This window comes from Talpa europaea, assembly GCF_964194135.1.
Source record: "Talpa europaea genome assembly, chromosome: 5".
Taxonomy (NCBI): domain Eukaryota; kingdom Metazoa; phylum Chordata; class Mammalia; order Eulipotyphla; family Talpidae; genus Talpa; species Talpa europaea.
Genome location: NC_140071.1, coordinates 6,903,868 through 6,925,570, shown reverse-complemented (window position 1 = coordinate 6,925,570; position 21,703 = coordinate 6,903,868). Strand labels below are relative to the sequence as shown.

General features: G+C 43.8%; 1 protein-coding gene across 1 annotated transcript in view; it reads right to left on the bottom strand.

The window, feature by feature from the left end:
- The window catches only part of FBXL7 (F-box and leucine rich repeat protein 7), a gene marked incomplete at both ends in the record, with an annotated part of 309,119 nt that overhangs the window by 4,654 nt on the left and 282,762 nt on the right, over window positions 1-21,703 (bottom strand). The window contains one exon of the mRNA XM_084233603.1: window positions 1,401-2,012. Coding sequence (XP_084089729.1) covers window positions 1,401-2,012 — 612 coding nt within the window. The remainder of the gene's footprint in view (window positions 1-1,400; window positions 2,013-21,703) is intronic.

Genomic DNA, 21,703 nt, shown 5'->3' with positions numbered 1-21,703 from the left:
AATGCTTTCTCCTTCCAGATTTCCTTGGAGGAAAAAATGTAAGAAAACCTCTTCATTTCCTGCTCCTTTATGCCAACAGGCTGCTCAGAACTAACGGAACACACAGTTACTAGGTTTTGTTCTGAAGCCAGGGGAGGGGAGCAAGGAGCCTTTTCCAGCAAGCAAAGAATCTGCGAAAAATAATTGACTGTCATCTGAAATATTTTCAGATGTCAGCTTTCAAAAGAAAGCAAACTGAGAGCGCTGGCTTCTGCCTCGGCTTTTGTGGCAGGGTATCATTTTCCTGAGATGCTTGTAAACCCCCAACTCTGCTTAGGGGCGGGTCATAGGGGTTCTCACTTTGTGACCCCTCCCCAATGCTCCCTGAGGTTACGCTGGGTGTGTTGTTCATTTCTTTAACTCCCTGATGCATGTTACACACTTCAGCCTCTCGAATGTTCGACTTTTCACCGGGCAGCGGATGAGATAAAGGCAGGCTGCTAGTCCAGGCCAATCTGTGTCTGGCGCCAAAGTCTGCGCTTTAATTCTTCCTGCCGGAGCGAGGTTTCCAGCAAAGCAGCCACACGGTGATTTCCTTCCATTTTTAAAAGGACTAACGGCTGTGCAGAATGGCACTACATACTTGAGAATTCTGCTTAACAAGAGCCAGAACAGCCCTCTCCCCTGGCGTAGGGGTTAAGTCTCAGCGCTACCACCCCTGTGGCCTTAGTTAGATCCCAGGGCAGGGAGCTACCTACATGGCGCAGCAGACCTCTCCTGTCTCCCCACTGCTCCCCTCAGCAGTGTATTTCAGTAGATCCGCCTGTGCTGCTCCCCACTCTGTCTCTGGTGAAGCCTCTCGCTCCCCCTACCCCCACTTCTGGCGTATACCCCAGTTCTTCTGTGCATAAATAAATATATAACTAAATAAATCTTTAAGAAAAAGCAGGTCTAGACTATCACCCCTGGGGTGAGCACAGCGTGGGGGGAGTGCAAGGAGACACAGCCAGGAAGGAGCTTTCTCTGCCGGTGTCCAGGGCGCGCCCCGCAGAGTTCTCAGGTTCTCTGGAACTACCATCTATGGGTCTGCTGGTGTTTGAATTAGACCCCCCCCCCCATTTATCTATACATAGTTGTTTGTTCCCCATGATCTGTGACGGCTCTGTGATAGCTGGACGAGGGAGGGGCATGAAAAACACTGAAAAGCCAAAGGAACTTAAGTGGCTCTAGCCTCTCTGGGAGGTGCGCCCTGTTGGACGAAGGCGCACCTGCGGCTCCTGCGTGGTGACTCCACGCAGACGCCTCCTCGGGAGGAGCCCACCGCCCTCCCCCGAGCCCCCAGCCGCCCCCAAGGAGGCCTGCGCCCCGGGGCTGGGGCCGGTGCCCTGCCGCTCTGGGGCGGTGCGCGCGTCTCCGCTTACCTGACACGTCCAGGTGCTCCAGGTTGGGGCAGAGGGACACCACGTCGAAGACGGCCTCGTTGGAGATGTTGTAACAGCCCGAGACCTCCAGGCGCCGCAGCTCGGGGCAGCACTGCGCGATGGTGTAGAGCCCGCGGTCCGTGAGGCGCCGGCAGCCGCTCACCGCCACGGTCTCCAGCATGAGGCACACGTTGGGCGTGTCCTGGCACAGCCGGCGGGTCAGCACCTTGAGCGCGCGGTCCACGTTGATGGTCTCGCCCGTCAGGCGGATCGTCCTCCAGAGGCGCGGGTCCCACGCCAGGTTGTACCAGCGGCGGCACACGCGCGCGCAGCGGCACAGCTGGTTGGTGGGCAGGAAGGCGAACACCTGCACCAGCGCCTGGTCCGGCAGCCGCTCGACGCTCGCCTGCTCCTTCTGCGGCCGGGACGCCAGGCGGATGAGGGGGTGCGTGAGGCGGGTCGGGGGCGGCGAGTGCACCAGGGCCACGGTCTCCCCGGTGATGGAGGACGACGAGGTGGACGAGCCCCGTCCATTCTGGAACCCCGGCAGGGTCGGCGGGCAGATGAGCGCGGGGCTGGGCGTGCTCAGGGTGCGCATGCTCAGGTCGGAGTCTGCAAGGGACAGAGAGCAGGGCGTTAAGGGGGGGGCCTGCGCAGGGACCCTGACCCGCCCTGGACACTGGCAGAGAACGCGCCTCCCTGGCTGTGTCTCCTGACACGTCCCCCACGCTGTGCTCACCCCGGGGCTGATAGTCTAGCTCTTCTTTTTCTTACAGATTTATTTATATATTTATTTATGCGCAGAAGAACTGGGGTACAGGCCAGAGGTGGTTGGGGAAGCAAAAGGATTCACCAGAGACAGAGTGGGGAGCAGCACAGGCAGATCTACTGAAACACTGCTGAGGGGAGCAGCACCGAGGCAGGAGAGGTCTGCCGCGCCATGTGGGTAGCTCCCTGGCCAGTCCGTCCACTGAGCTCCCCTCTGGGCGAGCAAGCTGGAAGCAGGGGCGCATACCAAGAGTTGGTATGGTTTATCATCTCTGGCAAGTTGGTTTCACCAACTCTTGGGGCGCATGCTCTAGTCGCTACCCACCCCCCCAAACTTTCCTCACAAGGGCGGGGGAGGAAGCATGTGGGGCTCCTGGCCATATGGTGTCTGTCTCTGTATTACTCACCCCTGCCATGGGAGTGCAAACGACAAACAAATGAGCAGGCGAGGCTGCTCCAATAAAACTTGTTTTATAAAAACACACCAGCTGGATTTGGCCCCAGGGGCCCTTCTTCTGTGGTTGACCTCTGACCTGCGTTAATGGTGATTATCTAAAGGGCAGAACTTCAAAGTTTCATTATTTCTATTCTGGGAAAAAATGAACACAAACTGATTTACTTTTCTAATTATATTTGGGTTAGGCGGATGATTAGGTTTCACTTACAAAGGAGAATGAGTTTCAGGGAGGGGAAGACAGAGGGTGGGTGGAGAGAACATTTGCTGGTTTGCCCTCATCTGCCCCCAGCAGCCAGTTCCCTGTCTTCTGATAAGGGCACCCCAGACTCTGGGGCGTGGGGAGCACTTTCAAGTTAGCAGCACTTCAGGTAGGATTTCCTGGGCCTAGAATATCTGTGACAATATTGATTTTGCTTCTTTTTGTGACAAGTAGAAAAAAAACAGGCCCCAAATGGAGTCCTTCAGCCAGGCCCCCCCACAGAATCAATCCCACCGGGGATTCAGCCTCACCCACAAGTGTCGTCCTCAACCAACCTATCTGTGGGTTTCTCCTCAGCACCTGCATGATGATACCGGTCCCATTATCTAGACCCTGTGCTGCCCAATCCACAAGTCTTTTGATAAAACCAATTAGGTCTCTGAAATTGTGGGTTTTATTTTGTAACATTAATTAACAACCTCTCCCTTTGCAATGAAATATTTTGAGTTTTATTCTGTTCTTGAAGTCAGAACGATCACTTGATGAAAACAAAGTGGTATTTAAGTTGAGGAGGGATTAGGAATGCTTTCAAATACCACTTCAAGAAGTCTGCCCCTTTGCGATCACCCCCACCTCAATACACAGAGAGAGGATTTATTCTTTTCTAAATACATTCATTGTATATATTTATGTATTTTACACAGACAGATGTGAGGCAGTTAGGGTAGGGAGGGCGATGCCTAAAGAAAATTAACGGCCAACAAATCCAGGACCTCAGGAAACACTTGCCAGAGATGATAAACCATCTGGGGAGAGCCAAGAAAAGCCCCAGAGGGAACAAGGGCTACCCCAAACCCACCTACAGGCAGGGCCCCGGAGAGCAAGAAGTGCCAAGGGGGAAGGCAGACCCCCACCCAACCTGTTTCCGGGGCTAATAGTTACACCCCCAGAAACCCAGAAGAAGGGGGGGAGTGACTTAGAAACTCCTGTCCAGGGCTTCCCTGGTGGCTCAAGGGGGTAAAGCACAGCGCTGTGAAGCTATCCGCAACCTCTGCAGCGGGAGTTCAATCCCAGCACCCCTCCCCAGGGAGCTGACCCACATGGCGCAGCAGACCTCTCCTGTCTCCCCTGCTGCTCCCCTCAGCAGTGTGTTTCAGTCAGTCTGCCTGTTCTGCTCCCCACTCTGTCTCTGGTGAATCCTCTCACCCCCAGCATCTCTGGTCTGTACCCCAGTTCTTGTATGCATAAATAAATATTAAAAAAAAAAAGAAAAAAAAGAAACTCCAGCTCAGGCATAAAAACAAACACCCCAGTAGCCTTGGTGCAGTAAACCCCAGAATGGGACACAGTGAGCTGCCCCCCGCACCCCACTTAAGCTAGGAATCCTCTGCTATTCATTGCAGTTGTTCTTCATGGGCTCTTCCTGCGTGTACTCTCGCTCATTAGACTTTGCTTTGCTTTGCCTAGATATGGCTTTGAATTTTTTCAGCCAAGAACCGAGGAACCCAAACCCAGTAACTAAGTGTACATAAGACACACCTGTGCATGCACAGCCGCGTGCCATGACACTCCCGTCAACTATGAACTGTATTCAGGATGGATGTCTCATATACGAATAGGCGTGTGCAGGACTGTGTGAGCACAGGCTAACATTCACACAGTGAGGGAGTCACCTAAGGATGCATTTCTCTGCACGTGTCCTTACCATTAAGTGACGTGTGGCTGTCAGCATGGAGAGACAATGTATTGATCCCCAATATACAAATTTCCTCATTTGTGAAATAATGAGTGTGGCTAGATGATTTCTATGTAATGTTCAGCTCAAGGAATACTCTAAAAGCTTAAAAGTCCTATCCTTGTGTGCTTTACCACGCTCCCACTAAAAACTAAATGCCTGGGGAATTTTCCAACTCTCTTCTTTTCAAAGATCTTCTACCATAACATGTAACACAACAAAGTCTACGGGACAACTTCCTCGGAGGTCTTATTTGTAGTTTTTTTTTTTTTAAGATTTATTTATTTATGCATACAAGAACTGGGGTATAGGCCAGAGGTGCAGGGGATGAGAGGACTCACCAGAGACAGAGTGGGGAGCAGAACAGGTGGATCCACTGAAATACACTGCTGAGGGGAGCAGCGGGGATTCAGGAGAGGTCTGCTGCACCATGTGGGTATCTCCCCTGGCGGGGGATTGAACTCGTGCTGCAGAGGCTGCGGACAGCTTCATAGGTTGTGTCTTAACCCCATGCGCCACCAGGGAGGCCCTTTTTTGTAGTTTTCTTATTGATTCTTTTCCTACTGTGAAACTTTATTCTTTTAATTTACTTCCTTAGTATCCCACCCTGCAAATGTGCTTCACGCGTCCACAGCTGTGTCCGCAGAGCAGCTCTGAATTACTCCCCGGCCCTGCCCCTTCTGCCTGCTGAACACGGATGCCTTTTGTGGCTGAGAGCAGATGCCACCTCCTCTAAGAAACCTTTCCTAGTGACCTTGAGAAAGAATGAATCCCTTGCCTTCGGAAGTGCCCAGCTTTCACTGTCCAGCCATCTTGAATTGATCTTTCTCTAATATGTCGGGTGGAATTATTTTTCTCCAGTTTGCAGTCAGCCCTCCCGATGCCCCAGTTCCCCTTGTTCTCCTCGCTGAGTCTGTCTTCAGTCTCCTGATAGTGAAATTGACGCTGTGACTTGCTTTGGCCAGTGAGTGTGGTGGGTGTGTTGGGCTTGTGCTTCTGATATCACCATGACAACACGCCTGGCTCGCCCATGAGCTTCAGGTGTGGGAGACCCCAGTGCAGGCAGCACGGAGCCTCACTTGGCTCCGAGAGGCGAGTCCATCACTGCCCCCTAGACCAGCAACACCTAGATGGGTCACCAACTGTGTGGCCTGTAGTGCTGAGAATGGGGTGCTCTGTTACCCGGCGTTACTGTGGGAACAGCTGACCAGGGCCGTCTATCCCATTGAAACCCTCTGAAGAAAAGGGTTCAAGCCTTTTCTTCTTGTCCTGTCGGTACATCATGTGGCGTGGGGTGCTCTGAACGTGCAACTAATTCCTTGAATTGAATGAAATCACATGTTTAAAAATATTAATTTCAAGCTTGGTGTGTTTTTCTAATCCAGGTGGTGTACACACGGCCTCTGAAAATCATTCCTAATAAAAGAAATATGTCCTCCTCTCCCCTTTGTAATCAGCTAAAATAAAGAGTAAATCTTCTAGGACAATTTTAGATATAAACCGATTATGGATGTCGACACCGCTACCCACACATGCCGGCCCCGACCTCCATCACAGAGCGCTCTGGGAGCTGCCTCTGAAGAGGAGGCTTTTCTCACGCAGGTGAAAAGCTTCTTTCGGGCCAGGAGGGAAATGCAATCTGAGGCTCTTAGCGCTGACATTTTAGCAGCTGCGAGGGCTCTGAAATCTCCTGTCTGTCGAGCTTCTATTCTTCTTGGAAAAGAAGATTCTTAACAGGCCTCGGAGGAGACCTGAAGTTTCAATCAGACCCCTGAGAGCTGAAATATACTTACTGGGGTGCGGGTTGGAGGTGTATTCCTAAGCCCGCGTCTCCCTATGTCTCTAACTGATTCACTTAATTCCATCCTTCTACTCCCAGCACCGCGGGGGGTGGGGGGGTGGGGGGGAATGCATGGGATTGCTGGCGCTGCTGTGCACTTAGTAATGTTTTCAGATTTTTTTCTTCTTCCCTTTTCTTGCCAATAATTGTACCTGAGGGTTAACAGAATTCATGCTCAGAAAGCTGGTAGCCTGACACCTCTGTGAGGAACATTCTATCTTGGGGAGCGGGTGCGGGGGTGGGTAAAATGGCTCCCTTAGCTCTCCTACCTACAACTCAGCAGCGGGAACTGATGACTGCCCGCACTGCCCTTCAGGTGGGGAGACAGCAGAGAGTCTGGGGGATTCCAGCCAGAAAGTTCGGCAGGTCAAGAAGCCTCAAAAAGTGTTTGAATTTGTCATCATTAAACTGAATAAGTGGCACCTGATGATGAACAAATAAATAATAATGAGTAATGCCTTTGGTCGAATATATGTGTCTGCCCAGATTGAAATCCTAACCCCCACAGTGACGGTTTCAGGAGACAGAGTCTTTGGGAGCTGAGTCACACTGGTGGTGGGATGGATGGATGGGTGAGCGGAAGGATGGAGAGACACAAAGCTGTAAGGTGGAAAATTGTAAAATCTGCAAAAAGGAGATGTCTGGTTAATTTCAAATGAAAGAATTGGAAAAGAGGTTGTGAATTATGAGCATGCAAGACTCTAAGAGAGAGAGTTGAAGTCGTGTCATGAAGCAGGATGGGAGACTGGGACCGAGGAAGGATGGCTCGTTTTCCCAATATGATGTCATTTTATGGCCGGCGTCTCCTAATGATACTAACTGGAGCGATCCAAAGGACTGGATGGGCACACCACCCCCACGGCGCACGGCACCAAAATCTGCAGAGGACACACACCTGGGCAGCAAGGACTACCTGGGGATAGACCCCGGGTATTAAAACTCAGTAGGCGGGGCTGCCGCAGGTATCGGAGCACAGATTTTTGGGCAGAAAAGAAAGTCATGATTCATTCCATCACTGGATCATTTAACACACGTGCTGCCTGAATGCCAGTGGGTTCGAGGAAAGGCAGAGTTCTTGTGTTGGGATTATAGAGATTATAAAGCCCAAGTTCCTAGCCCACCTTCTGCCTGTGCTACAGTCCCTTGAAACACTTCCCTAGCGTGGACTCCGACGCCAATTTCCCGCATCCTTCAGGGAGAGAGAAGAATGGTTCTCTGTTTAAATGTCTGCAAGCCCACGATGATACAAGATAGAAAATTTTGCCCAAGTTCAGAAGGTCTGTTTTCAGAATCCATGATGATGACAATGAATATAGAATCTCCCACCAGCAGAAAACATCTGAATTAAACAATATTGTTTGTAAGCTTTTGGATTTTCTCAAAATGATTGTAATCTTTGTTTGATAGTATGGAGCTCCTAAGTCAAATAAATAGAATCATACTTTTATAGGTTGATATTTTCCATCTGTTGACTAAGAGACCATGGATTCTATAAGGTTGAAGAATTTAAGGCCCCGTTAATAATTTCAACCATTGTTTCAAGTATATCATTTATGTGAGTACAATGTTTTAGATTCCGACATTACTTTAAACATGGAAATACCCAAAAAATTAGCTGTTTTTTTTTTGGGGGGGGGGAAACACCCCTATAAACTTTTCTTTCACATGGTTTCAGAAAGTCCTAGAAATTTTGCATCTTTAGTAATTGCAGTGTAGTCTCAAAAACATTCAAGGCGGCTCAAACACACATGCCTACTAGACACATTCTCTTCCAACTAGATGGCTGCTTGTTTTGTAAGCGTTTTTATTTTCAAACCACTGCTGTTTACACTCTAGGAAGTCATATTTACATTACTCTGGCCTTTCAAAGTCAAAATTTACAAAGCTACCCTGCATTTTCCCCCTCTGATTACCAAAACTTTTGTGCAAGATGCTTTCCATTATAAGTTGTCTTTCTACTCAAAAACTCTTGCCATAAAAAGCAAGGTTTCTTTTCTTAGCTTAAACTCAAGCTTAAAAAAACAGATGGATAAAACCTAGCTCGTGAAAAGAAAATACCATCTGAGGGATCTGTTTTCTTCTTGTTTTATTTCAAAATATTTTCTTTAGATGTGGTTCATATCATATATGCACCCTAAGACCTATTTAAGGTATCAGCTGCTATAAAGTGGAAATTTATAAAGACAAGGTAATATGGCAGGTCACCTGCAGGGAGTTAGTTACCTTTGAGACTCCAGGATTCCCACTGGGGATGGTATCTAGAAGGTGGCACCCCCACATTCAGATTGTGACCAAGATTTTCAGCCAAGAACCAACAGCTTATGCTGTTAGTCACCCGGACCGGTCCCCTAAAAGTGGAAGTATGGTGTCTGATCCCTGCAACCTTGATGGGCATGGGACATCAAGGTGTAGGGTCCACACCAATACCTGATTCTTTGCTTACACCTGAACACCAGCCAGTTCCCCAGTGTGATCCAGTTTCTGACCGTGAACTGAACTTAGCTTGGATTCTGTTTTGGCTTCTAGGTCTTCTAGAAGGGAACAGTCACACTGCTAAAAAAGATCTTAAGCCATGTTTCTCTAGCAGTCTAAGCCTTTTGGGGACACTGATTCCACAGGCTTTTATAAAAACATGTGTGAGTCTAAGGAAGTCTGTTACCAATACTTAGAGAATGCAGATTATTTTGAGTTATGAGCAATGAAATCCCTAGTGGGGAAAAGCATTTGTCTGCCTGGGTCCTTTGTCCTTCCCTTAGCTCCCGAAGCTTTTGCTTTTTCCCTAATTAAAGAAGCAATCACTGCCTTGTCTAAAAGAATGAAGTTTGAAGGTTATCATCCGATGGAGGTTTATCAGTAAACATGAATTCTATCTGAGAACCCCATCTTTACTCTCAGAGTAAGGATGAAGTCACCCCCTCCTTGTCTTTCACTTGCGGTCTCCCGTCTCTCTCCTTGATGCCCTAGGCCTTTAAACTCAAGATAAATAACCCTGGGGACTCCGCTTATCTCTTGGATTTACAACCATGTAAATTCTCTTCAGTAAGTTATAGAGTTTTCCTTTGCTCACCGTCTGATGCTTTTTGGCTATTCCTGCAGCCAAGAAGAACCCAGAGGGGTGGGGGTGTCCTCACAAGTCATAAATGTAATCCATGAAATGCACAGAGTGGCATCTTTGGAATCTATAGTGCAATTTGATTTTGCCTGCCATATGAATTTCTAGAAAAAGGATCTTTTAGGAAATTTATGCTCGAGGAAATATCAGGTAGCCTGAGAAACTATGCAAGAGTTCATTCAGTATTATAATTCACCAGCCTCCTGATGGTTTTATTTTGTGTTGAAATGATAACTTCTTAGTATCTTACTTTTTCTTATCTGCAAAATGGCAAAGGGAGATGACCTGATACTATTTATTCTCTAGTGGAAAGTAGGGCATTTCACCCCTGGGAGTAAGAGAGAGAGAGAGAATGAGGGCTGGTAGACACCACCTTCTTCACAGGACAGGATGTCTTCTCCTTATGCAAAGGCATGTTTTTGTAATCTTCTAAAACACTTGAACATCTTCCTTTTTTATAAAAAGAAAGGTCTCAGGTTCAAAGTCTTTGACAGGCAGCAATACTTAGCCAATGCTTAGTAATATTTTATTATTTTGCTTTTCTATTGCTCAGGATAATTTATTTTTATATAAAAAATCATTATATACTTAGGTGAAGTGATACTGGTTTTCCAAATGAGGTATTGTGCCGATATTTGGGTTTTAAAGTTATTTAGGCTTACTTTATTATTATTATGTTTTAAAGATTTATTTATTTATACATACAAGAGCTGGGGTACTGACCAGAGATGTGGGGGGTGAGAGGATTCTCCAGAGACAGAGTGGGAAGCAGAACAGGCAGACTGTCTCAAATACACTGCTGAGGGGAGCAGCAGGGAGACAAGAGAGGTCTGCTGCACCATGTGGGTAGCTCCCTGCCCGGGGATTGAACTTGGGCTGCAGTGGCTGGAGACAGCTTCATAGTACTGACACTTAACCCCTTGTGCCACCAGGGAGGCTCCATTTAGGCTTTCTTTAAAAAAATTTTAGTGAAGAGCCATTCAGAAGATGACTGGATAGGGCAGAATTCATGATAATATGCATCGGTGTCTTGAGTTTAGGAAATTTTGTGAAGGTGGAAAAGCATGTAACCCAGATGAACTCGAAGCCTGTTCTCCTAGGTGCAGCTTGTATCATCTGGAAATAATTTCAACTGGAAATAACTTTACTGAGTAGGTAGGAGGAGTCTATGAAAAGTGATACTGTGATTAGTAGAGGCATTCAGAAAAATCATACACCCTAGATTTCTGGGGAAGAATTTATGTGTCCTCCTCCTATGAGGCTGTATTGTGAGAGGCATACTATTCTGCATCCCCTAACAGCCCCTTCTCCATCAGTTTCTGACTACAGCTTCCACACACATGTGACACATCTCTCATGTGGGGGCCGGGGGTGGTGAACAGGAGGGACTAAAAATTAAAATCCATGGTTGAGCACACTGCAATTACTCTTGGTGAACAAAATATGACTGTTGCATGTACAGGTAGAAGAATATTGTAATTGTGAAAGCACGTGCTCTCTGTCCCTCTCCCGCCCCCTCCCCCTCCACCTGCCCAGCAAATCTATTTTTCTATGACACTGCAGACTAGTCTGTCAAATTCTCCCATTGCTTTTGCCAACACTATTCTCTCGGCTGCATCTCCTTTGTCCTTCTCAGTTGCCAACTGCTCACCCTCATCTACAGTAAACCACTTGCATATGGGTGTTCTCCAAGGGTTTCGTTAGCACGGGGCCTCTCCCTGGGTGGGCTCAGGCATATTGCCTACAAGCTAATGACTCTTGAGACTTAATGTCCAGCTTAGATCATGCTCTCACTCTATTTCTGTTTCTCACAAACATTAAACACACATATCTAAGTATCTGCTGGACTAGTGCTAATACTAATACTAAATTTATTAAAGCTAAACTAAAAATTCAACTCCTTGGTAGCAATTACCACATTTTAGGGGTCACATGTGGCCAGTGGCTATTACATTGACAGCACAGATATAAAGTAATTCCATCACGATAGGGAGTATCCCTGGGCAAACCCCTCCATACTAGCCCCTTCCCGTAGAGGTTCATGATGTATCTCCAACAGAACATGTGCAGGGCTGAACACATATCCTTAGCAGGATAGTCTTCTTCCCTTAGTCTCTGCATTGCTGTTAATGGTATCACCACTCACGAAGTCTATATCCTAAGCTACTTGTTCATAATCTGGAATCCCACCTTATATTTAGTCTATCGCCACATGATTACTTAGAAATTTAACTTTATTTTTCCTTTTCTGTCTCCAGTACTACCACCCCAGTTTAAGTGTTCATCATCTCTTGACTCCTATTAACAACTCCTTCATGCCAGGGTCAGATTTATTTTTTAAAGATTTATTTATTCATGTATACAAGAACCAGGGTACAGGTCAGATGTGTGGGAGGGTGAGAGGATTCACCAGAGACAGAGCTGGGAACAGAACAGGCAGACCAACTGAAATACACTGCTGAGGGGAGCAGCGGGGAAACGGGAGAGGTCTGCCATGCCATGTGGGTATCTCCCCAGCTGGCTGGGATTGAACGCACACTGTAGAGGCTGCGGACAGCTTCACAGTGCTGTGCTCAACCGCCTGCACCACCAGGGAGGCCCCTAGGGTCAGATTTTTGACTGGTTTTTCCTTCCAACCCTCGACCACTCTCACTAAGCCTGTGCCCTGAATTTAGAGTTAACAATCTAGAATATCAGCCAATTCTCCTTCACCACTTGGTGGAACATTGAATGGTTCATTTCTTCTCTTGTAGGTTGAATTGCGTCCCCTCAAAAGAGAAGTTGAAGTCTTAATACCCAGCACATTTGGAAGTGGATTTATTTGGAATTAAGGTCTTTAAAGAGGTTAAGTGAAGACGAGGTGAGTCTAATAGCATAGTCCCCCACCCTCTACGACTGGTGTCCTTACAAGAAGAGAATGTAGATTCAGGGAGAGAGGACACAGAGACAGAGATACAGATATGAGTTAGCGGCATAAAGATGGACATGTAAGTTAGCCGGGAATGGAGTTATGTCACCATATGCTAAGGGAACATCTTGGGATCAGGAGCAGAAAGAGACAAGGAAGGATCCTCCTCCATATCCCTGTCAATGCCTTTTTCTCAGACTTCTACCCTTCAGAACTTTAAGCCAAATTCTGTTGTCATGAACCACCTGGCTTGTGATGCTTTGTTAGCCCACGCTTTATTGAATGCTTGTTATGTGCCAGGCATCGCACTAGGAGCTACCTAGGAATAAAGTTCCATATTTTTAAGTGTGCAGGAGCCCTCTCCCCAAACTCACATCTCAGAACACATACTCTTGGCTGCCCTACCTCAGAGCACTAGTCCCCAGCCTAACTGGCAGACTCCCAGTCACCCTCAGTCCCAGGCTGGATGTCAGCTGCTAGATCCTTCCCAGATTTATCCAGACTGGATTATTTAGCTACTTTTACTGTTTTCATTTAATCAAATGTTATCAATAGCCCATCCCACAGTGTCTCTATACTGACTGGACTGTAAGCACCAGGAGGCCAGCAGCTGTCTCTCTCATGTGTAAGCTAGTCCGGACTCAGCCACTTGGAAACTATTCCTGAAACTTCAGGAAACTATTCAAGAGCATGGTCTGTAGTTGGTCTTGCAGCAAATCCCTTTCAGTTTCCTTTTGGTTGCAGTTGGAAATATCTATAGGAAAGACTTGAGGGAACCAGATGTTTCAGATTGAAGAACTTGGAACATCTCTGTGCTTTATCAATATTTCATTTTAAAGTCTTTTTTCTTTTGCCCTTCCCTTAATATAGGCCAAGGTCATATACACACGTAGTTTAATAATATCAGTCCACTCAGAAGGTATTTAAAAAGACACATGCAATAGAAAAACAATCTCTAAGAGCACACATCACCTAAAGTATCTCAGAGCCAAATTTTTAGCGCTTTCCCCCCCATGATACCCACTATTATGGATTGCTCATATCTGCACTCTGAATAGCAAGGTAACACGAAAACTCACAATAAATAAAAAAGAATAACACTTTTCCATTGGCCCAAAGTTGTAAGACTTACTCTGTTTAAGTTTAGTTACCTAAGATGGAAAAGAAACTTGGGTGTTATTTTTTCCCTAGAACTGATTCACTCATCAATTGTAATAATCGGAACTGGCTTTTCCTTTACACTGTAGGAAAGAAAGCAATATTTATTCTCTGTCCTCCAGAGAACTCATGGAGAGCTTTGCAAAGCTTGGGAAATGAGCCAGCTCTTGTCTTGACAAGAAACACATAGGTTTTCATGAATAAGCTTGCAATGCATAATTTTCAATCTTCAGGTTACACTTTGTATGGCAATCTTAATTGTTTTCTATCTTCAACTGTCAGATAATGCTTTTACCTTATTTCCCCATGAATAGTTCCAAAAATCCAATGTTTGCATCTTTTAAAGTACAATAGTTGGTCTATTATTAAATTTAGATTCTGTTAAAGGGAAACTTACCAATTTTCAGTTCATATTGAAAAATAGACCCTGCAGGGAGCAACAACAGACTAGTTTAAAAAGTGGTCTTTCAAGTGAGAGAACAGAGAACTCTCCAGTAACCTTACAAACATGTAAAGGAGCAGTGCAAAGCAAATCCCTGGATTTTCTTAGCCACTAGAGATATGATCGTGTTGTGCTAATGTTTTGCAAATTATTTTAATGTAGACATAAGCATAAAGCAATTATTATATACAAGATAATGTTTTAAATACTATATAAATATTGTCTTGTAAATACAATATCCCTATTGCCATGTTTAAATGCTTGGGAAAACCAATGACCACACAATGTAGAGAAATATTTTATTCTTTCTATATTATCACATAGAGAAGGGAACAAAGAAAGGATCTTAAGACATATAAATGTTGTTTTTCTCTATGTGCTTTGGGCCTCTCCACAGCCTGCTGGTGGATGGACACCTTTGGCTGATGTGTTATACATTTTCCACGGGGATGTCCCTGGGTCTACTGCAGCCCAAACTCATAACCTGTTTTTGAGAGTCCCCAGGATTTCCCAGGCTGGGGCTTTTCCCTAGATTCTATATGAAATAGTCAAAGACTAGATTTTCAATGAGCTTCTGGGATTTGGGGGTGGTATTTGGATGGGTGGCTCACATGGGGATGAATTATTTTCCCAAGTGTAATTTATACCTTAAAAAAAGGAAGTCCCTGTTTCAAGTGGAAATTAGCAATAGTCGTTTGGAAATTCAGTTGCAGAGTAGAATTCAAACAAACTGAAATACTTCTGGGAAAATACTCTCCAAAAAATGTCTATAGAATTAGAGCTTTTATCAACTTTCCAATTTATCCATATCCAACAGTCCATAATTTCTAGGTCATATTTTTCTTTGGAAAGATACCTAGAAGTTTATGTTTACTGGATGTGTATCTTAATGGCATTAGGATCAAGACTGAAAAAATAAATGTAAAGGTAAGTTCCTAATTATTACTTGTAACATTAATCAATGTTTAAAGCACCCACTTATGCCCATGATCATTAAACAATGCTTGGGATGGAGGTTGGTAATTAGGAGGAGAGGAAGTATACAGTCAATATGTTGGAGATTATCTAAGATTGCTTTCCTGGACAATCTGTGATTTTACTTCTCTTTTAACCACAATTTAAGACTTAGTTAAAAAGCTAAAAACATGGTAGATTCGGTTTCATCATTTATATAGATATTTCACATACTAGGCTGTTTCATTTCCAGTAGGTTTTAGTTCTCCCTCAGAAGCTATGCTTTGACCTTGTGACATGGGTAAGGGTGATGGTGGGGGCACATAAGTGGGTTTGGAGGTTACTCAGGACTCATCCCTTCTATCCTGCCCTCTGCTATGTTTTCTTTGTTTCCCCCAACCCAGACTGACATATCATAGAGCTCAGAGGTGGACCACTGTGCCTACCTTCATATATTTAGATCTGAACTTAAAATATTGTATTTCTTCCAGCAAATGTTAACACACTGACATATTTCAGGTTGGTGGCTTAAATTTTTCATAAGATTTTTTATTGTTACATTTGTGCATTTGGATTTAAAACATCTCTCTATTAAATTAGTAAAAGCAAAGTTTTCCAAGATGCCAAAAACATTTTCAGATTCATTCTTTATGCAGCTGAACAGAGGTTGACCAGATAGATGCCTTGATCTAGTAAACATTTAGGTTCATTAAATACAAACTATCATAAAAGATAGTCCTTTTTCTGGGTCAGATTTTCTGTAAGCTGGTCTCCAAGCAATTAGTTAGTCATTTTTGGTGAAGACCAAATCTCTTAAAATGGTTCAAAAAGGGAAAATCAGATGAAAATAGAATCTTAATTTTATATTTTACAGGGAGATTTCAATGTTTTATTATTTTGTAATCAATTTTAGATCATTTTGAACAAAAAAAGCATGGCTTATAGCTAAACGATTGCTTCATGTTGTTTTGTCAATTGGGCAAATGAAAAAGATGATTAAAACAGCATTTTGTAAAATAGTCAATTTGGCTCTTTTGGACATGTAAAGAGCCTTGTGAAATGTTATAGCTGAATATCCTGTGATTGACTATTATGAGACTTAAGTATAATACAGAACAGAACAAGCCAGAGAAATGACCAGACACTTGTACTACACATTCTTCTTTCACCAGTACAATCAAAGAGTTATGAAACTGAGATTTTGTTTTCTTAGGGAAAAATATAGGAACATCTTTACCAAGATTAATGTGTAAGAACCAAATAAGTAGTTATCGATGTAACTCATTCTTTTTTGTATGTTACATTCCTGGAAATAATTTTGAGCTTTGACTAGACTGTTTTTTACCCCTGGATATAGTTTTTCTGCTTATGATTTGAGTTACACAGAGACCAAAATAAAAGGAGAAGCAGCCCATTGCAACCATCATCCAGCTAATACCTAATCATAGCAAGGAACAGGGCCTCCCTGGTGGTGCAAGGGGTGAAGCATTGCACTATGAAGCAATCCACTAGTTTGATCCCCAGCCAGCCAGGGAGAAACCCACATGGCGCAGCACACCTCTCCTGTCTCCCCACTGCTCCCCTCAGCAGTGTATTTCAGTCAGTCTGCCTGTTCTGTTCCCCACTCTGTCTCTGGTGAATCCTCTCACTCCCCTGCATCTCTGGCCTGTACCCCAGCTCTTGTATGCATAAATAAATCTTTAAAAAAAATCATAGTAAGGAACCCCTGTCTTTGTTACAAGATCCACAAAAGATGTATAATTACCCCTCTTTAAAGTTTGTCATTGCATGTAATAAAAAAAGAGAACAAAAAGCATTGTGTATTTCACACTGGGTATGAGTTCTGTATATTTTCATTGTGAATGAGGACACAGAAAGTAAGAAAAGGGCCTATTGCAATTTCTATTTGACCAACAGATGACCTAGTATGAATAAATCTGGCTCGATTCTTAGATATATATCAAAAACAGAAGAATGCTTCTTTAGATTCAAGTAATCAAGAAAAATAGTGCTTGAAGTCGTCCTATGAATTTACTGATAAAAATGAAAAACATAAACAAAGAAGAAAACTGTCCCTATGATGATGCACAGACACTAATATCCTGAATGTACTTTGAAGTGTATCAACTACCCGAGGATGGACCGAGGGTGCTACGCTTCATGATGTCAACCTCAAAGTTAGATCCCTAAAACACCTCTTATTTCTCCAGTTCTTTCTTTTGCTTTCCATGGGCCATAAAAATGTCCTCTCCAAAAGTTACATGAAGAGAAAGTCATCATCCACAATTCTGATTCCTGGACTATGAAAGGGCAGAAGATGTCAGTTTCTATTCTACTGGCCTGGGCTTGAACTTCTTTGAATGAACTGGGGGCACTCTGACTTCTAACCTGTCTTAAAAGATTTGAGTTGGATGAGCAATGGTCAAAAACACTGAGGCAGTTGCTACACTGAACCCCTTTATAATCTCTTTAAAGAAAGCTCAACAAAAATATCAATTGCTGCTTCTGTCTTTCAAAATTAAGAAATAAAATCATGTAAGAAAAAGCCAAAGGCCTGAATAAATTCTGAGTTGCCCTACCCTCTCCCTATTTTCACCCCCAAATTCTGCTTATTGTGGTAAAGTCAGTTTACATCTTTGTATCTGCTCTGGGGATTATAGTTTCAAACCTCTACAAATGTATCCTTTCACATCCTGTTCCCCCAGTGCCTCCACAATCCTCTACCATGGCCCACTGGGCACCCCCCAACCACTTCCATCCTACTACCTTCCTCCTCTGGTTGCCTGAGTTTTGCAGTCAGACCTTAAGAGTTTACTATTGGTTTTGTTTTGACTGACCCTTTGTTACATTTCCTTAATTTCATACATAAGTGAGACCATCCAGTATTTGATTTTCTTCTTCTGAGTCATTTTGCTTAGCATTATCCTTTCCATTTCTATCTACATTGTTGCAAATGTCAGGAATTCATCTTTTTTTTTCATCTTTTTAAAAAAATATATATAGCTGAGTAGTGGCCATTGTCCATCCATCCATCCATCCATCCATCCATCCATCCATCCATCCATCCATCCAACCATTCATCTCTCTCACATTTTTCTAATCCAATCTTCTGAAAGAAAAATTGTTGCTAGTCAGAAAGTCTTTTCATGTGTATGTAGCGACCAGAGACAGAAAACAAAAAAACAAAAACAAAACCATTTAACCAAGAAGGTATTGATCTTTCTAGATGAAAGTGTGCCAGAATATCAAAGGACAATGAAAGTATCAATGAGATCTGGTGGTATTTATAGCCAAACCCTCTCCTCCCAGCTCCTGGATTTCACAGTCTGCACCCAATGGGCACATTACTGGAAAGAGGTCTTGGTGGGAAGTGGGAAAAGACAGCCACCTCCAGGAAGCCATCATTAGTCAGAATTTGTCAACTAAAATGTTCAGAATCAGCTCTCATGAAACAATTCTTTCCCTAGATGGGCCCCACAGTTTGCCCTTTTATTGTTGAAATATTATGGCTGGAGTTTAATATGCCCTGTGATAGGACCTCCACTCCTCCATGTCTTCATTGGGTTTGTTTGACCTTCAACCTGCTGGACTGTTGGCAGAGAGGTGACAGTGTCCTTCTCTTCTGGCACTTTTTTTGAAGAGCTGGAGTCCAGACCCCAGGTGAGCTCAATCCCACAATATTTGCTCTGTCCTGGTCACCTAGGTCAGAGGTAGGAACCTTGTTCTAACCTTGATTACCTAGTGGAAAACTTTATCACCATTGTTACTGAAAGTTTGTCGTGAAACTACCATGTTCATCTAGACACCAGAAAGACAAGATACTGAATCCCCTATAAGGACTGCAAATGACCACATAGTGTTGGATTGCTGAGGACTGATCTACAAGTTCTCTCCACCTAGGGAACCTGGTGAAAGCACCCCATCCCATCATTGCACTGTATTACTGTACGCATCACTGCCTTTTGAACTGTACTGTGCCAACTTCAAACCTATTTGGGCGCTCTAACAAGGAAGTTAGCAACTTTACGCCTAAAGAGTAAGCTCTCCATTCAAACATAGGTAAACTCTGAATACCAATGCCATGAATTCAGCCACTTTGCGATGGTAAGAGCAGATGGAAATATAGGTCATGTGGAAAGCTGATTTGGACCAACTTCCCCAAGTCACCTGGACACTTTCTGTCTTTTAATCAAAACTTGTGTATTCTTCTTTCAGATTATTCAGTGATTTCCAGTCAAACTAATAGAGCAAATGGCAAAAATGTGTTGGCTCAAAATACTAGACCATTTAGATAATAATTGTATAAACAAATTTGGATGCAATGTTGGGCACTTGGTCCATGAGGATTTCAGAGCTCCAGGATGTCACACTGTGGGGCATCTGTGCCTTCTAAGGAAAACAAACTGGTAATTCCATACCTCAAAGCATCCTGTCCCATCCCAGACAATAAACGTGCTATAAGGCGGGACAAAGCACAACTGTGTGGAAGCAAGACAAACAAGATATTATGGGAAAATCAATTGTCACTTATTAATTAAAAATATAATAAAGGAGGGTCTCCCTGGTGGCCTAGAGGTTGAGTCTCAGCACTATTACTCCAATGGCCTGAGTTCAACCCCTGGCCAGGGAACTGACCCACATGGCGCAGCAGACCTCTCCTGTCCCCCACTGCTCCCCTCAGCAGTGTATTTCAGTCGATCTGCCTATTCTGCTCCCCACTCTGTCTCTGGTGAATCCTCTCACCCCCTGCACCTCTGACCTACACCCCAGCTCTTCTGTGCAAAAATAAATACAGCTATTCACTCAAAAAATAATAAAGGAGGTAATAGCCAGTGCTTCTGGTATCTATCAAGAAATAAAACTGCAGAGGTAAAATATATGACTTAAGAATTGGAGGAGATGCTAAAGAATCTATTTCTGGAGTGGCAACTAATTCTGATTTCTGTGATTATTCTATATGTGTTTGAGGTTAATAGGTTTCTTCTACTTGATTCATGGGGGAAGCATTTAGGTTCAATAAGAATCCTGTACTCTAACTACTAAAGATCCTTAATTTCAATTAAGGCCTTTCACAAGTCTTTCACCTAATTTATCTTCAGATTGTGAAGTAAAATTGTTCCAAAGCAAACTGGAAGTCTACTAATTGGCCAGTGGGTGTCTATACTGATAAATACTACCAGGAGGAATAGTAATAGTGATTTTCTCCTTCCTGGAACCAAACTGCTTACATCTCAGTCAATAGTGCTTCAATTTCTACAAACATATTTGAATGATAAAATACATGGTGTGTGCTAGTGTTTGCTCCTAAGACTCTAGAATTCAAACATTTGATTTGTTTCTTATGTTGTTCTGAGTCTAATAGGGAATCTATGGCAATAAGTTGACTGGCAATTATCAAGTATTCCATTTGAATGTAAAGAAAAATTCTTATCCATAAGAAGTGATTCTCCTGTTTAATATGTCTAGCTGTTGTTCTTCCTTTTTTTTTAAAAAAAAATTATTTATTTATTTATGCAATAGCTGGGGTATAGGCCAAGGCACAGGAGGGTGAGAGGATTCACCAGAGACAGAGTAGGGAGCAGAACAGGCAGACAGACTGCTGAGGGGAGCAGTGGGCACGGCAGGAGAGGTCTGCTGTGCCATGTGGGAATCTCCCTGGCTGGCTGGGAATTGAACCCGTGCTGCAGAAGGCTTCAGACAGCTTCACAGCACTGTGCTCAACCCGCTGCGCCACCAGGGAGGCCCTATCTGCCATTCTTTCTCTGAGTATGGCTAGTTTGCTGGTAGCACCATACATAGACTCTAGAGACCCAAGTAGCAAAACAAGTAGATTCCTCTTCCTTCTTTCTAATTCTTCAACATAGGTATTAACATGGTGGTGCAGGCATGAGAATGGATTATGCTTAGTATAACAATGTGCAGAGGATGAATTTCTTTTTCCCCAATAATGGATTTTTGATTTTAGAGATGCCTTACTGTGACTCAGGCTAAAATAAGGATATCTCTGGAGCCAGTGAATACATACTATGATGATCATTTATTTTCAGTGTGAATAAATTGATCATATTCTTATGGGCAGAGCTGACACAAGGTGTTCCAAGCAGGATCACTCCTTGTACATTGAGGGGAAGATTAAGAGCAGACCAGGCTGAGAACCTGGCGCACGCACCAGGAGGACTTCTAGTACTTCTCCTAAGAGCCAGTAACTTTGTCTTTAATGGAAAGTGCTTCATGAGTTAAAATACACTTTCTTTTATTTTCTATAATTCTTAGCACTAGGGAAAATTTCGACATGAGAACCCTGAAGAAATACTTGATGGCATTTTTTTTCAGGTATGTAATTTTAAAATATAATTTAAGATTAATTTCTTATCTTTGAGCATTACTATCAACATTCTTACAAACCCATTAAGTGCCATTGCTTATCAATTCCATTTGCAGGATGATTATTGTGGGTTCTTGCCATTTTTTTTTTCATTAACGATGCATTTTATTTTGTTGTTCTTGTCATTCAGGTTTCCCTTTCAGGTCTCTGAATAGCTCTTGATTGGGCCAGAATGCATGGTGTCCCCCTTCCAAGCTCGTGTAATGTGTAGACACAGCTGGTGCTTGTGTCTCAAGAGTTGCTGGGGCAAAACCATGGTTTGTAATTTTTGTTTCTTGAAATATTTTCTCAAGTCATTCAGACCAAAATTTAAAATTTTGATTTGTAAAAAGTTGCTTTTCTAAA